The sequence below is a fragment of the Leopardus geoffroyi genome, chromosome B3 (genome assembly GCF_018350155.1).
Source record: "Leopardus geoffroyi isolate Oge1 chromosome B3, O.geoffroyi_Oge1_pat1.0, whole genome shotgun sequence".
NCBI lineage: Eukaryota > Metazoa > Chordata > Mammalia > Carnivora > Felidae > Leopardus > Leopardus geoffroyi.
In genome coordinates, this window is record NC_059337.1 from 49,325,879 (window position 1) to 49,342,372 (window position 16,494).

General features: G+C 39.0%; 2 protein-coding genes across 5 annotated transcripts in view; one reads left to right on the forward strand and one right to left on the reverse strand.

Moving 5' to 3' along the window:
- Positions 1-12,721, reverse strand: part of PIGB (phosphatidylinositol glycan anchor biosynthesis class B) — a 40,061-nt gene extending 27,340 nt beyond the window's left edge. For 2 of the 3 annotated variants that reach the window (XM_045449679.1, XM_045449677.1), the window contains exons 1-5: positions 12,467-12,721; positions 10,552-10,687; positions 10,007-10,124; positions 4,802-4,906; positions 2,742-2,872 (exon numbers count right to left, since the gene is read on the reverse strand). In XM_045449679.1, the coding sequence (XP_045305635.1) occupies positions 2,742-2,872; positions 4,802-4,906; positions 10,007-10,124; positions 10,552-10,687; positions 12,467-12,599 (623 nt within the window). In that variant the 5' untranslated portion in view covers positions 12,600-12,721. The remainder of the gene's footprint in view (positions 1-2,741; positions 2,873-4,801; positions 4,907-10,006; positions 10,125-10,551; positions 10,688-12,466) is intronic. The other variant, XM_045449678.1, reaches the window with a different exon arrangement.
- On the forward strand, positions 12,700-14,504 carry PIGBOS1 (PIGB opposite strand 1). Of its 2 annotated transcripts, none has more exons than XM_045449681.1 (2): positions 12,700-12,809; positions 14,128-14,504. In XM_045449681.1, the coding sequence occupies exon 2, from the start codon at positions 14,209-14,211 to the stop codon at positions 14,371-14,373; it is 165 nt and encodes a 54-aa protein (XP_045305637.1). In that variant the 5' UTR covers positions 12,700-12,809; positions 14,128-14,208; the 3' UTR covers positions 14,374-14,504. The 2 variants fall into 2 exon arrangements, with proteins under 2 accessions (XP_045305637.1, XP_045305638.1); XM_045449682.1 differs by having other exon boundaries at positions 12,802-13,010.
- Positions 14,505-16,494: the final 1,990 nt, after the last annotated feature.

Genomic DNA, 16,494 nt, shown 5'->3' on the forward strand with positions numbered 1-16,494 from the left:
GAATATATCATGCCAGTCTCTCTGGCTTGCAAAGTTTTGGTAAAAAATCAGCTAGTAGTTGTATGGGTGTTTTGTTGTATGTAAGTAGTTGCTCTTCTCTTGCTGTTTTTTAATATTCTCTAACTTTACTTTTTGGCATCTTCCTTATTATGTGTCTTGTTTTGGACCTCTTTAGGTTCATCTTCTTTGTGGCTCCCTGTGCTTCCTGGACCTGGATATCAGTTTCCTTCCCCAGGTTAGGGAAGTTTTCAGCTATTTTCTCTTCAAATAAATTTTCTACCCCTTTCTCTCTCTTCTTTTGGGGCCCATATAATGCAAATGTTTGTCTGCTTGATGTTGTCCTAGTGTCCCTTAACCTTTCCTCATTTAAAAAAATTCCTTTTCCTTTAGTTCTTCTGTTTGGATGATTTCCACTACCCTGTCTTCTAGATTGCTCTTCTGCATCCTCTAATTTGCTGTTGATTCCCTCTAGTATATATTTCATTTCAGTTATTGTATTGTAAAGAACTGATTGGTATATATATATATATATATATATATATATATATATATTATTATTATTTTTTTTTTTTTTTCTATCTCCTTAAGTTTTCACTGAGTTCATCCACTCTTCTCCTACGTTCAGTAAGCATCTTTATGACTATTACTTTGAATTCTTTATCAGGTAGATTGCTTGTCTCCATTTAGTTTAGGTTTTTTTTTTGTTTTTGTTTTTGTTTTTTTACTGAGGTTTTGTCTTATTCTCATTTACAATATATTCCTCTATCTTGTTTTATCTCTCCGTGTTTGTTTCTTGGTTTTAGGTAGATTAGCTATGTGTCCTGTGTTAAAGGTAGTGTCCCGTGGGCCTAGAAGTACAATTCTCCCTGGTCACCAGAACCAGGCATTCTAGGGGTATCCTCTGTATGGGCTGTGTGACCTCTTGTGATTAGGCCACAAATGTGTGGGCGTGCTGGTGGGCAGGCTAGTCCCTGGCACAGCTGGCTGAGAGGCCTGGCTGTGGCTGCTGTGGACATGCTGATGGATGGCATTAGGCCTCAGTGTGGCTGGCTCTGAAACCCAGCCACAATTAGTGTGGTATGCTGGTGGGCAGGGCTGTCTACCCCCATCCCAGGGCTGGAGTCACTGTGAAGGGCTACCAGTCCCAACAGAGGCTGCCCCCTGGGTGGGAGCTGCTTTGGAGCGGCACCTGCCAGGGTGGGTGGGTTGGGTGGGGCAGGTCTGCAGGAGAATGATGAGCTATGCTAGCGAGGTAAATGGAAAGTACTAAATTATTGCTTGCCAGTGTTGGGCTAGCTGGGCTGAAGGTGGACAAGAAAGATGGTGTCTACTGGCACTTCTGTTCCTGAAGAAAGTGCCCAGCCTCTCCAGTACACACCCTAAAATTTGTCAGTAAATCTTATGTCTGGCTCAGGTGATTTTCAAACTGCTGCCTCTTTGCTGGTTCTTGGATCAAGTGATACTGTCTGTAGGTCCTTAAACAGCAGAGTCTAGATTTCCTATGGGCCTCGGGTCTTCTGGAGTTAAATCCTACTGATTTCAAAAGCAGACATCATAGGGACCCATATTCATGATGCAGATCCCCAAGAAGGGGGTGTTCCTGATGTGGAGTTGATCCCCTTTCTCCACAGAGAAGACCTCTACACCTGTGATATCCCTCCTGCTGTGGGTCACTAGTGGATACTTCTCAAACTACTGTTTTTCCACCGGGTCTAAATGGTAAGCAAGCCTACATGTGAGCCTTCCAAGTGGGGAATCTCAGTTTCCGATAGCACTTAGGGACCCCGGACATCAACCTTGTCGATTTTCCAAGCCAGGTGTACTGGGCGCTTGTTTCTCTGGTACAGATCCCAGGGCCTGGAGTGCCTGATGTGGAGCACCAATCCCTTGCTCTTCTGTAACAAATGCTTAGCTGGTGAGAACCCTCCCTATTGGGTGCTGCCATACTGTGGGGGGGTGGGGGGGGTCGTGAGACTGTGTCTCTGCCTTTTTTACCTATCTTTACCCTTTGTTGTGGACAGCAGTTCATCTCATTTTTAGATCTTTTTTTGGGAGGCAATAATCCATATGTTCCTGTAGAGTTGGTATGTTTGAGGGAGGAGGTGAGTTCAGGATCTTCTTATGCTGCCATATTGGACCTAATCTCCTGGATCCATAAGTTTTTTTTGTCTGACCTTCCATATCTCTTTTCCTTTGCTCTAAACTTGTTCTGTGTGGAGGGATGCTGACCTGTCTGGACTACATCAATGAGCCCACTTGCTTTCTGGCTTCTGGTTGGCTTTGGTTAACTGGAGGGCAGAAGAGTTGAGTCAGAGTATTTTAACCACCCCCCCCCCCCCCGCCCAGCTTTCTCCTTGCTATGGCTAAAGGCTGGCTGTGCCTGTCTCCTATTGGGGTCCTCTCTGAAAGTTACAGTTCTGTATGGATTCCTGTAACAATTTCCTCTCCTTGGGGACCAAGGAGTAACAGAAATCTCCTCCTGTGACTAGCCCGGGGGTACTCTGATTATCTCCTTATTGACTTTTCTAAACACTGACTAAACATTTGTACATAGTCCTTTTATTAAACTGCCCTTCATTACCTAGTTTGCATATATCTGTTTCCTACTGTAATAAATATATCAACTGAAAATGTGTGGTTTTAATAAACTTGAACATTAGGGAGTCCACCAGACATTACATATGTTGATATTTAAGATTTTTCAAGTTTCGTACATGATTATTAACAGTAATATATCTCACCTGTTCATAGACTTTGAACCTTCCAAAGGATAGTAGAAAAGAGCAATTATAGTGAGAACAGTTTCCATGGTGTTTGTAAGAGTTCTGGTACAGCAATACCACGTGAACCAAGAGCATAACTGGCAAAAAAACTAAGAACAATTATAAGCAAACATATATTGAATGGGAAGTGGAAAAGCTCGGTATTACCTTCTTCTATGGAAAACAGCAAGTCAACATACTGCAAAAATCACATCAAAAGGTAAATGATATTGAAAACAGACATGCCCAAACATTGTTTCTAAGAAGTTATATTACACACAGGTCTGTGACGATTCCACATATATATATGTTAAAGTTAAGTTTATATTTTCAGGTAAATTCTTATGGCATTGCATTTGATTGAAGTCTCACTTCCCACTAAGAGAAGGCATAAAACAGATTGATGATAGAGTTTATAGAAGACTGAAGTTCATAAGTAGATTCTTCCAGTCAGTATTCCTGAAAATTGCCTTTTATTACTGACAAGTATTTTGACGGTTTTTTATTGACTTTGGTTGGGAATGTTGCCTTATATTTTGAAGAAAAATTAAGACAGCACAGGAGAGAATAAAAACATGACTATCAGGATGTATTGTTAAATTTTAATTTGGAAATTGACTAAAATAATAAACCAGTTTTTGGGAGAACATGCAAACAGAACCGTCAAGTCTACAAAGCAAATGTTTTCCAAGAAGCTTGTTAGCTGGTGCAAGGATGTTAAACATGCAGTACTAGCTTCCTGTCTCTTGAAATGTAGCCTTTAAAAAATGTTCCAATTGTTTGTGGATTTAAAGACTTTTCCTAAACCAGAAGAATCTAGTACTGCTACTCTGGAGTAAGGATTTCAAAGGCATTATGCTTTTGCCATTTTAGGTTGAGCCTTCAGCAATGTACAGTATATAGAGACTGATTTTATCCTTGAATCAAATTAGGAAGGGGTCAATCACTACTCCAATCTGTCTTTTTAAGGCAAACAAACACCCTACCAGCAGATGTCTTATTAATGATTACTAAATTATTGATATTTATTAATAAATATTTAATAAATTATATTCCAGAAATGTGTTGATTAATTGGTCACTTGGAACTTGGAACACATTTTCTAGTAGACAGGATTAAAAAGGTAGTAAGATTTCTAAGCTGGCTCATATAAGTTTATTTAATTTAGGAAAGAGCCAAGTGAGGTTAACCACAATATTAAAGAATCCAATCACTCTTCAGAATATGGTTTCAATGGGAACCACTGAATGGCTGAATTCAAGATTGAGTGTGAGATCAGGAATCTCCCTACTGTGAAATAAAAAGTCTGACAAAAGACAGTTTTCTACACTACATTCTCTCCCTTACAGAGTCTATTTCAAACATTCTAGCTAGAGGTGAAGGAATGCTTCAGTGAAAACGTACTTCTTAGGCTCAGTCTCAGGTAGCTAGAGGTAGTGAACAAAGCCTGTAAACAGTGGATGTGATCTGTGAGGTAGGCAATTCCTACTGAGTTTTCTTTTTTTAAGTGTTTTTTTTTTTTCTTAATGTTTATTTTTGAGAGAGAGAGCATGCAGGGGAGGGGGAGAGAGAGAAGGAGACACAGAATCTGAAGCAGGCTCCAGGCTCTGAGCTGTCAGCACAGAGCCCAAGACTGGGCTCGAACCCACAAACTGCGAGATCATGACCTGAGCCGAAGTTGGAAGTTCAACCAACCAAGCCACCCAGGTGCCCCTAGCAATTCCTACTGAATTTTATGGAAGGTGAGGCAAGGACTCTGACAGGTTTGATGAGTGAAGGTCCTTAAACAGGCTGTTCCTAGGGTTCAGCCTCTCACAGATTTCGAGGGCATCAGTGGCTTCTGTCACCCAAGGTGCAATCAGAAGGAAATATATGGCATGCACCACTTGCATTTTGTTATTCTTCATTATGGAAGTACCTCGAAAAAGTTGTACAAATTATCTTTTGAAGCTGTTTTGAGAATTGATATTTTTCCATGTGTTTCATGCCTGTAGGAATGAAGTAAGTGACATATAGTTTCTAAAGCGTTTAGGACTTACCACCCATTTTGCCATTTGCTGATTTTCTAGTTGCTTCATTAATGAATAAAGCCTGATGTCTGCTACAGCAGACAGAAGTGCTTGGGCAAGTCTAGGAATCCAAATCTTCAACAGTTAAAAAAAAAAAAAAGATATTAAAAACATCTTAATGGTTCATGTTGAATTATCATAAGAAATCAACAAACTGATCCAACTATCAATTAAAGGCCATTCTTAGTACAAAAATAGACAATATAGTATTCTTCTGCAAAAATAGATTTGTTTTTTTTTACAAAAATTACATTAATTTTTCAGGGAAATGCCCAAGGTAGTTTTATCATTCTCATTCTTGCTCTGTAATTTATATATTCCAACACTACTACTTTTAATTTAGATAGCCAGCAAAACATTTCATTGTGTTAAGGTTCTATTTTACAAGGACATTTAGTGGTTTTTGTTAAATTTTTATGAACTATATACAGTAATGTGTGCTAGGTATCATACTAAGTACTTTATATGTATCAGCTCATTCAGTCCTGGTAACAATCCCTGTGAGATAGGTACTACTTTATAAGTGAGGAAACTGAGGTACAGAGAGGTTAAATAATTTTCTCAAGGCTGCACAGCTAGTTAGTATGGAAACCAGAATTCAAACCCAAGTCTGCCTAATTCTAAAGCCTGTGCTCTTAACTACTAAGTTACATTACTTCCCCATCCTGCAATAAAGATGATAAAATTACTTTTTTTTTTTTCATAAAAGGACAAGTATTCCACAGTTATAGAAACATAGTAATCAGATGACATTAAAAAGTAAGTTAAGGGGAGCCTGGGTGGCTCAGTGGGTTAAGCATCTAACTCTTGATTTCAGATCAGGTTATGATCTCCCTGTTCATGAGATCGAGCCCTGGATCAGGCTCCGTGCTGACAGCCAGTGGCTGCTTGGGATTCTCTCTCTGGCCCTCCATTGCTCACACACTCTCTCTCTCATAATAAATGAACACTTTAAAAAAAAGTAAATTTAAGAGTAAAACTAAAGAATAAATGTACTATAACTTAATTACAGTTAGTAATTCTTTTTTTTTTTTCAACATTTATTTATTTTTTTTGGGACAGAGAGAGACAGAGCATGAACGGGGGAGGGGCAGAGAGAGAGGGAGACACAGAATCGGAAACAGGCTCCAGGCTTTGAGCCATCAGCCCAGAGCCGGACGCGGGGCTCGAACTCCCGGACCGCGAGATCGTGACCTGGCTGAAGTCGGAGGCTTAACCGACTGCACCACCCAGGCGCCCCAACAGTTAGTAATTCTAATGCCACACATTGACATCTTTGAGAGTTTTAAAACAATGTCAGTTATTATTAACAAAATAACACACTGATAGAACACAATTTAAACTTAGTTTGTTCAAGGGTGCCTGGGTGGCTCCGTCGGTTAAGTGTCCAACTTCAGCTTAGGTCATGATCTCACTGTTCATGGGTTCAAGCCCTGTGTCAGGCTCTGTGCTGAACTCTTGCTCAGAGCCTGAAACCTGCTTCAGATTCTGTGTCTCCTTCTCTCTCTGCCCCTCCCCCACTTGTGCTCTGCCTCTGAAAAATAAATAAATGTAAAAACAGGTTTTAAAAAAAATTTTTTTTAATGTTTTATTTATTTTTGAGACAGAGAGAGACAGAGCATGAACAGGGGAGGGGCAGAGAGAGAGAGGGAGACACAGAATCCGAAACAGGCTCCAGGCTCTGAGCTGTCAGCACAGAACCTGATGCGGGGCTTGAACTCACAGACCACGAGATCATGACCTGAGCCGAAGTCGGACACTCAACCGACTGAGCCACCCAGGTGCCCCTAAAAACAGGTTTTTTAAACTTAGTTTGTTCAAAAGATGTGTTTCTGAAAATATATGTAAATTTGTATTTCTGTTAGATCAGTCTTTATTAACTTTATAGTTAGAGTGGCTTTACTATCAGGTATCAGTGGCTTCTAGTACTTTATGTTCCTTTTCTTTGTCAATAATCTGTAAATTAAAAAATCTGTAAATTAATGTTTAAGTCTTAAAGGTATGCTGTACTTCATAATTTCACTTAAACTGTGTCCTGTAAAATACAGCAAAAGACATCTATGTACATACCTTGTTTACTCTGCATAAAGATCTATATGCTTATGTCTTATCTTTCAGGCCTGAAAGTAGTTCATGTGAAAAGCCAATTTGGCTACAAATAATATAAGCCAACAATATGAGGAAGTCACTAAAACTGAAAGAATCCTTGTGCATTGACCGAAGTATAGTATTTATGGAGTTAATGGTTACACTGTATTCTGAAGTAGTTACACTAGCTTTCTATTTCTTTTCAAAAAAATTTTTAATGTTTATTTTTGAGAGAGAGAGAGAGAGACAGAGTGAGTGGGTGAGAGGCAGAGAAAGAGGGAGACACAGCATCTGAAGCAGGCTCCAGGCTGTGAGCTGTCAGCAGAGCCTGACACGGGGCTCAAACTCACAAACTGTGAGATCATGACCTGAGTCAAAGTCAGATGCTCAACTGACTGAGCCACCCAGGTGCTCCTACTCTAGCTTTTAATAATGTATTCAGTTTGGAAACCTACATTTTAAGACAGATATTAACAAATTACAGGATGTCTAAAGCACATCATCTGATTATGATACTTAAAACTGGAGACGTTTATCCTGGATAAATAAAACTTTTTGAATGGCTGTCATGTAGGAATCTTGAATTTAAAAGAAGGTTGATTTTTAGTACAACACAAGAATAAATGGAGATGTAAACTCTCAGTTATTAGAAGTCTCTCCAGACTTTTTTTTTTAGACATTTTATTTTTCTTCTTTTTTTAAGTTTACTTATTTTGAGAGACAGAGCAGAGGAGGGGCAGAGAGAGAGAGGAAGAGAGAGAATCCCAGGCAGACTCTACGCTGTCAGCACAGAGAACCCCCTCTCCAGACTTTTAAGATACCATAATTTTCTAGGTTATAGTAAGGACCTGAGAAGATTAAATAATAGTTGCATATGGCCCTTGAAAATGAAAAGTACTGGGCTGGGCGTATGAAGGAACATGCAAGGGGTAAACCTTGAGTATGATGCTGTGTTGGCAGCTTACCATTCTCCTGTTCTTTAAATTCCTGATTCCTCCATTAAACTCCAGAGGCCAAATGCCCTTGTGCATCTTCTGACTATTGAAAGCCCCCAGTGTGGTAACCTGTTCAGGTCTCCCTTCTATATCCCTTTCTTCTCACATGTGCTAAGCCAGTGCTGTCCAGCAGAACTATATATAACATGAGCCACATAATTTAAAAGTGTATAGTTGCCAAATTAAAAAGTAAAAAAAAAAAGAAAAATCCCAAACAGGTAAAATTAATTTTAGTTATTTTAACCCAATATATCTAAAATATTATTTCGTCAAAATAAAAAATTGCAGAAATATTTTACATTTTTATTTTATACTTATTTTTTGATATCCAGTATGTATTTTACACTAACAGCACTTCTCAATTTGGATTAGCCACATTTCAAATGTTTAATTTACACATGTGGCTAGTGGCTACCATATTAGTGCAATTCTAAGCCATTCCTAATTCTGTATACACACTTTGTGCAGTTTGGAGAGAAGCTATCTGGCAAGAGCATTAGGCTGTGAATAAGTAGACCTAGGATTTAGTTTTAGCTCTGCTTTAAAAAAAATTTTTTTTAATGTTTATTTTTGAGAGAGAGAGAGAAAGAGCATGAGCAGGAGAGGGGCAGAGAGAGCAAGACACAGAATCTGAAGCAGGCTCCAGGCTCTGATCTGTCAGCACAGAGCCTGACACGGGGCTCGAACCCACAAACCACAAGATCATGACTTGTGCCAAAGTTGGACGCTCAACTGAGCAACCCTGGCTCTCCTAGCTCTGCTTTTGACATGCTGTGACCTTGGTCTATTTACCTTACTTCTCTGACCACTTCTAGTTTCAAAATTATGTAATCTATGTTTAAAATAATCAATTATGACAGTATGAGTGACCAAGTGATAGCATCTTAATGTTTCTCCACCTGGTCAAGTTCCTGATAGGACAGAGGTTTTGGGGAACACAGCAGGGTGGGGATGGGGACTATAGGAGGCTTACTTTAAATCACAAAATGGCCAGGTGGGTCAGCTACACGTTGAGGAAAGTGGATTGGTTCTGAAGGAATAGGAAGTTTTCTATCTTGAAGACTCCTTCATTCATAATATAACCTACTTCTTGGCATATAAGATATTCTTAATATATATATGCCTGTGTTTCCATACTTTATAGTTATCCTACACAATCTAGAAGCCCTGACAGGAGAAGAGAATTCACAGCTCCTAACTTCTTCATGTATCAATGGAAGAAACTCTGCAACTGCTGTAAATTCTCCTTCGCCATGCTCCTTCCATGTGTCTTTCTTTCCAGGCTCCAAAAACCCCTCAGGATTTGGATTACCTTTGGAATTCTGGGCCACTTCCCTAACAGAAAATGGGGAAGTCCCAAACTTCTGAGTCTAACCTGATGACAGCTTAAAGGCAAATGAGTTTAGAGAATCTTTGGCACCATTAGTTCTTCTTTTGTACCCTCTCTTGGCAAATGACCCCAGAAATTTATGATCTGGTAATTACAATCTAACTTACTACTGCCTAATTACTACATACATGGCACAATGATTGTGTATATCATTAAATTCTTGTGAAATTAATTTTCCCTAGGTTTTAATTTCAACACTAAATCCTGGGTAGGTTTATGTGTATTTAGTCTTCATAAGCTCCTATAACATGGTCTTCTGCTGGCAAATTAAAAAAAAAAAACCAACTAGCTACAACATGGCTGTCATGTGATTCTTTCATGAAGGAAGAATACTTCTAAAGTCCAAATAATGAATATACAATGTAGTCATCCTCAAAGTCTGCATATCTTAACACGATTCCTTGAAGGAGGACACTTCCATGCTCAGTTTTGTGTTTTAGCATGTAATGAAGAGTTACACATCACAGTACGTCTTTGGAACTGTGGGCTTCCTAGATATGGTCAGAGTTTAGCAGCATCTTTCTAAAAACAAATATTCTGATACCACTATCATTTGGTTAAAATACATTAGCCTGTTAAAAAGGGTAGAATAAATCTACTTTTAATTACTATCAGTTAGTTAATATAGATTGTTAGCCTTTTTAAAAGGATGGAGTAAGTCTACATTTAATAACTATTTTGATTACTTTTATTTAAACTTACCAGCAGCTGAACACTATCTTTCCCCAAAAGGTGTAGAATCTTGTAAATGCTTGCAAAGATTAAGGGATAAGTGTAACCCCTCAATCGTTCTGTCCATTCCCAGGTCAAATAACCATAATTAGTAATATTAAGGACTAATGTCAAATAGCACTGAAACAAAACCTATTTCCATTTCTATGCATAAAACTCTTTTTTTGACAAAGAAGCTTAAAAACACCATTTTATACTGGTTTTTCAAACTGAAAATAGAATCGACCAATTAAACTCATAACTTCTTCAAGATGGGAATGTGCTTTTTTACTTCATCTACATCCTCCACAGTACTGAGCACTATGGGAATACATGCTAGTTAAAGGCTGAGTCAAGTATATTAACATCAAAGAAAGATATAGAAGAAATATTAGTGTAAAATAATGGTATACTTTGATAAGTTAAAATTACTTAGAGAATATATAGAAAATCGACTAAAAATACATAATAGAAGCTAACACAATTTCTAAGATGAATATACATTCGTAATATAGGAAAGAAACTACAAAGGATATTTGAAAACCATGTGATGTGCAACTTCAAGAGACTGCCAATATTCATCTGGAACAAAACTTGTCTGGACTAAAAAACAGTTACATATTCGTAATCCTATAGTAAACAAGACCAGATAAATGTTTTCACCAAGAAGATCTGAAAAACAAAACAAAACAGGTAATTGTGGCATAAAAGTCAGGCAAGTTCCACTTGCAGAACTAATGCTCTGGTTGGCCCCTTGCTTAGATTCTGTTAAGTCACCATAGAGAACTCTGGCCTCTCTACACTCTGGCCTCTCCCGTCAAAACAGAACTGGGCTGAAAGTTATACAAGGGCCAGAGTCTCACCATTGGGTAATTGCCACTCCTTTCATCTTTCTTGGAACTAACTGTATAAAGAGAATAGTAAGATAAATACCGAAAAAGAGACTGGGTTAACTAAAGCCTGAGGCTAATGAGGTAATATCCTATATGGGTAGCTAATGAAAGAAACCAGCTAACAAAGTACTAAGGAGCAACTCTTCTATATATGTCAAACAGTGGCATATCAAATGGTCCTTTGTATGTTTTTAAATAGCCTTTATTGATGTTTATGCAAGGTGCTGAGTTCATTCCTTCACGCGCCTTACCTCGTTTAATCCTCCCTCCAAACTATGCTAAAGGGTAGATATTGGTCCCATTTTACCTAGGAAATTGAGACTAAGACGTTAAACTGTCTTGTCCAAAGTCAAAAAGGTTGTAAATGACTAAACAGGACTCAACACAGGTCTATCTGCTGCATCCAAAAACCCTGCTCTTTACCACAAGTGGACAGTCTGCAGGCTGAATACAGAGTTTTTTGGGTTTTTTTGTTGTTTTTTAATGTGAATCTAGTTGCCAACATTTTAAAATCCTATTTTATATTAAAATCTATATTGTAGCATTTCAAAACTAAGAACTGACGCAGAGCTCAACTGGCTGGTTCTGAAATATAAGGTGCTTTGACTTATTTAGACGTGCCTGTCTGGCCTCCTGAGCATTTGTGTTTGCACTCTAATCCATTTTGAGTCTTTTGCTATCATTCTAGGTTCCTGCCACTCTCCCTCTTTCTTCTCCAGGAATCACATTTAAACATTTTCCAGACAATTGGTACATTCAACACAACATACATGCCCCATCTCAACTTTCATCTTTCAGAAACACTTAAAGAAACCTCCCTGAAATATATCTGCTGAAAGCATACCTTGTGAAAAAACCCTTTTACTCTGTGGACTGGGGAGAATAAACAGTACACAGAACTGGCCCTTGGACAGGTGATCTTGAATCCCTAAAAGTTCAACTATTTGTCCAGCTGCCTCTCCCTTTCCCCGCGTCACAACCCTCCTTCTTCATTTAGCAAAATGATTCTCCCCTTTCTTGGTCTCAGGTTTCCAGAAGAGAAACGCGGCATTCTTTTCAGCCACTTATACCGTGCTTGGTATATATAATGCGCTCAAATATTTACTGAATGAATGAGAAGTCCATCTTTATATTAAAACCCCCCTCCGACATATCAAAAACCCACTTGCTGGGGTGATTTTTCTCCTGTCAACATCATCACGACATACCAAAGAGAAGACAGAGGGGGCGGTGGGAAAAATAAATGGGTTAGGAGTCAGACCTGGTCCCACCCCATCCAGGAATCAACCCCTCCGCGGCTACGAAACCTCAGGTAACTCCCGGACTGGGTACCCCCTTTCTAAAATGGGGGTGGCAACGTCATGTAAATTCACTCCACACGGCCGGCGGCGGCAGAATTAACTGATGCAGAAAAGCACCCTGCAAGAGGCAGGGATCGAGAATCCGGTCTCGATCGCACGATTTCTTGGCAACCCTACCCAGCAGATGGAGCCCTAGCTCAGGGTCCGCGGCTTCCCGCCACTGCCTCGGAGCTCCGCGCCCGCACCTCATCACTCACCTCCGCTGCGCTCGGAGCTATTCGGGGGGCTGAGGTACAAAGTTGACTTTCTCTTTCGCAGCTTCATCTTCTCGTGGGAGCGGTTCTGCAGACCGCGGAAAAAGAGTCGGCCGTTGCCACCTTCTTGCTCCATCCTGCATCTATTTCGATATCTACTGAGGATCCCCTGACACCTCAGTCCCTAGGAAGAAGGACCCTGAAGTAACGCGCGTTGCTCTTCCGCTCATTTAAGTTTGGCCACTGCAGCAGCCGTAGCTCGCAGGCGCGGAGATACCTGGGAAAAGGCAGCCTCTTCGCGCCGGCCTGCGAATGCTTCGGAATATTGCATGTTTGTCTTGCGCGGGTAAGCTTTGTCGTGAGCTCGCCTGCGTTTTTCCTTTGGCTTCTCCTTCTCGTGAGATTGCTGCCCGGACTTGGCTTCTAGGTCTCTGAGCCCAGGTTTCTCTTCCGGAAGCTGCTGGAAGGATCCGGAGCTCCCTTGCGCTGGGGCAGGCAGGAGGCGGGGTCAGCGAAGCCACGGCCACGCGTTCGGGACCTTTTGGTGGTAAAGATAATAGTAAACTTGTTTGCGTGACATTTCACTATTTGGGTGGTCGCTCAGTAACTGTCGAACCAAGTGGGTAGGGTAGGATGATTTAAGCCGATGTACAGATGTGGGAAATGAGGTTAGGAAAGGTTAAATGACTTGGGTAGGGTCACTTAGCAAGCTAGCGGCAAAAGACGGAATCTCCCTATTTGGTGCGGTTTATCTTACAAACAGCTGACTTGCTTTTTTTTTTTTTTTTTTTTTTTTTTGTTACATTCAGCAGGCGATTAACCATAGCATGCTTCGTAAGCTGTCGTTTATTTAGATTTCTTCTCCATTTTAGCGATATTAAGGACAACCTGGTTTCTAGTACCGGTTCTGCCACTAATTTTTGTAACCTCGGGGGCTGGTCTAGGTGACGGTGAAAGATTGCTATGAGAAAACATGAAAATCTTTTACTTTGCTTTCTTCTTTCACAAACATGTTTTCTCCAGACACTAAAGTGTTCTCAAGTATAACTTTCTGAGAAATAGTGGAGTTTTCACTCCTCAGCTTTTAAAAGTAAACCCAGCCAGATCTCCTTTATATTTTTATCAAAAGTGGATGGAAATTATTTGTTTGATGTCTACTTGTACCTTCTAAAGCATCAAAGGGAACTCACAAAATCTTTTAGCCTATTTTTAAAAATTGTTTTTAATCACACATACTGCCAAAACCCATAAAATAGTTTAAAGGGGGGGGGGGCAATAATGAAAAGTAACAATTCTCTTTCTTCTACTTCAGATTGGATTGACAGTCACTTTCAACTTCTGGGAGCTGTTTGTTACAGTAGTTAGCTTCATGTAGTATGTGAAGGTGTAAACAGTATGTCTCTCTCCGCCCCCTCACTTTTGCCATTTTAAAAATTATCCATTTAAAACTATGGAGAATATGCTGTAATAGGATTTTGCTTTGTCTCACACCATCCCCAACCCTCATTTGCCATACTCCCTGTATATTTCTATTCGTGCTTTAGTTAAATCAAGTGATATGTACATATTATGATGAAAATACTATTCACTCTGGAACAACATAGAATCTTTTCAAGGATGCTGTGCTAAGTTATTGCTTTGCTTCCCATTTTTTTTGTACACAGATCTGAAGATCTTTCCTGGATGTGGACTATAATTTTTCAAAACCACTGTGTGGCAGAAGCACTGAATACATTTGTTGAAAAATGTTTGGGAGATTGACTCTTCCACAACTGCTTTTTGCTAGCATCCTTGGAATTGGTGGAGGAATGTATATTTATCAACCAATATTTGAACAGTACTACCGAGATAAGATGGAATTTAAAAAAAAGTTGAAATTGACACAAGAATCAGAAGAGAAGAAAAGTTAATACTACATGGAGTTGAACTGCAATTGTTTAAAGTTCTATTGAAATTATACACTGACTATAAATAATGTAGTAAGAACTTCTCAAATATATTTTAAACATAAATAAATCATAGGCCATGATTTTAAAACAAACATTGTCGATTTTAGTGTTTACTTTTATTTGCCATCTTATGTCTTTTAACCAAGACAGATTAGTATTGTCTTAAGTATATTTATTTATTTTGAGAGAGAGAAAGAGCATGCATGGTGTGTGTGAGTGGGGGCGGGACAGAGAGAGAGAGAGAGAGAGAGAGAATCCCAAGCAGGCTCTGCGCTGTCAGCACAGAGCCTGACATAGGGCTCAAACTCACTAACTGTGAGATCATGACCTGAACCAAAACCAGGAGTTAGACACTTAACCAACTGAGCTACCCAGGTGACCCTAGTAATTTTTTTAAAAACTAAAATGAATGTCTTAGGGAGTATTTTGTTTCCTAGTTGAGGTTAATTTTTCTGGGAATGCAGTGTATACAGAATCATGGGAAGATCCTTTATATTTTTAAAATAGCTGAGAATAGCACTGTTTATAGATGAAGTAGATCAAGTTAACTACCTTAGGCAGAATGTCCCTCAAGTAGCCTACAATTAGCCTGGTTTAATATACTTGAGCAGTCTTTCAGCCCCAGGCAGAATGGAGGAATAAATTGAGAATTGGGGTAGCCCAGAGCAAGGTGGGGTTTTAGAGAAGATAGTGTTATATAAGATGGCAGATATGACACAGGATCTGTTTAACCTAAGCAAATTTACATTAATAATGGTGGTAAAGGTGGAATTAATTTGTTATGAATCTATTATTTATGTAAAGAATTTTTTGAAATCACTAAGAACTAATAAGTTTTATTCTAATCTTAGGCTTGTATTTTCAATGAGAGCTATCAATGTAATCACACGTACAAAATGCTTTATTTAAAGCAACTCTTTTATTGTTGGTTTCTTTTTCTTTAAAAGTAAATTTATTATAACTTAATCTAAGCTATCTATGTTGAATGGAGGCCAGCATGGGTAATTTTTTTAAAAAAGAGTGAAGAAAAAATTACAAAAATTGTACATGTTCATTAAAAATTTAAACGATACAGTAATGAACAAAATGAAAAGTGAAAATTATTGATACATATACTGATTTAATCTGTCCCTCCAACAGTTTAGTGTGAATTTTTGTGACTGTTTTTCCTCTATGCACATAAAAATACACATGATAATTTTATTTTATTTTTTATTTATTTTTTAATATGAAATTTATTGTCAAACTGGTTTCCATACAGCACCCAGTGCTCATCCCAAGAGGTGCCCTCCTCAATACTATCACCCACTTTCCCCTCCCTCCCACCCCCCATCAACCCTCAGTTTATTCTGTTTTTAAGAGTCACTTATGGTTTGGCTCCCTCCCTCTCTAACTTTTTTTTTTCCTTCCCCTCCCCCATGGTGTTCTTGCTAACTTAAAAACGCACATGAAAATTTTAATTCATCTACCAAGTATTTACCATGTGATAGGTTTAGCTTTGCTTGACTACAGATAGATTCTCTTGCATGAGTTTTCTCATCATGGAACCCAGGCTCAGGGAGCATCCCCTTTCTGGGATATGACAATATAGGACTGAGAGACAGAGGAAACTTGGAATTGTAAGCTTCTGCTCAGTTGTGGCAAATGTCAAGCCTTGTCATATTCCTTTGGTTTATAGCAAGGACATCACATGGTCAACCCCAGAGTCAAGGGCAGGGACACAGACTTCATACAGGGTACAGAGTCAAGTCATATGACAATGAGCAAGAATATATGATCCTGTTATATCCAAGGAATGATAAACCTATATATGTAGCATCAACTTAAATTGAACTGCTTTTGATATTCCTGAGAATGATGGCATTGTCAGTTTAGCATTTACATACCAAGCGGCAGAGAATGAGTTAATTTTTTTTTCTAATAAAGATATTGCAGCTATTTAAATGAAGGTCACAATAAGATACCCACTTGACATACAAACAAAAAAGATGGAAAAATAATAAGTGTTAGCAAGGATATGGAGAAATTGAAACACTGATCCACTGCTGATGGGAATGTAAAACTTCAGTTGCTGTGGAACAA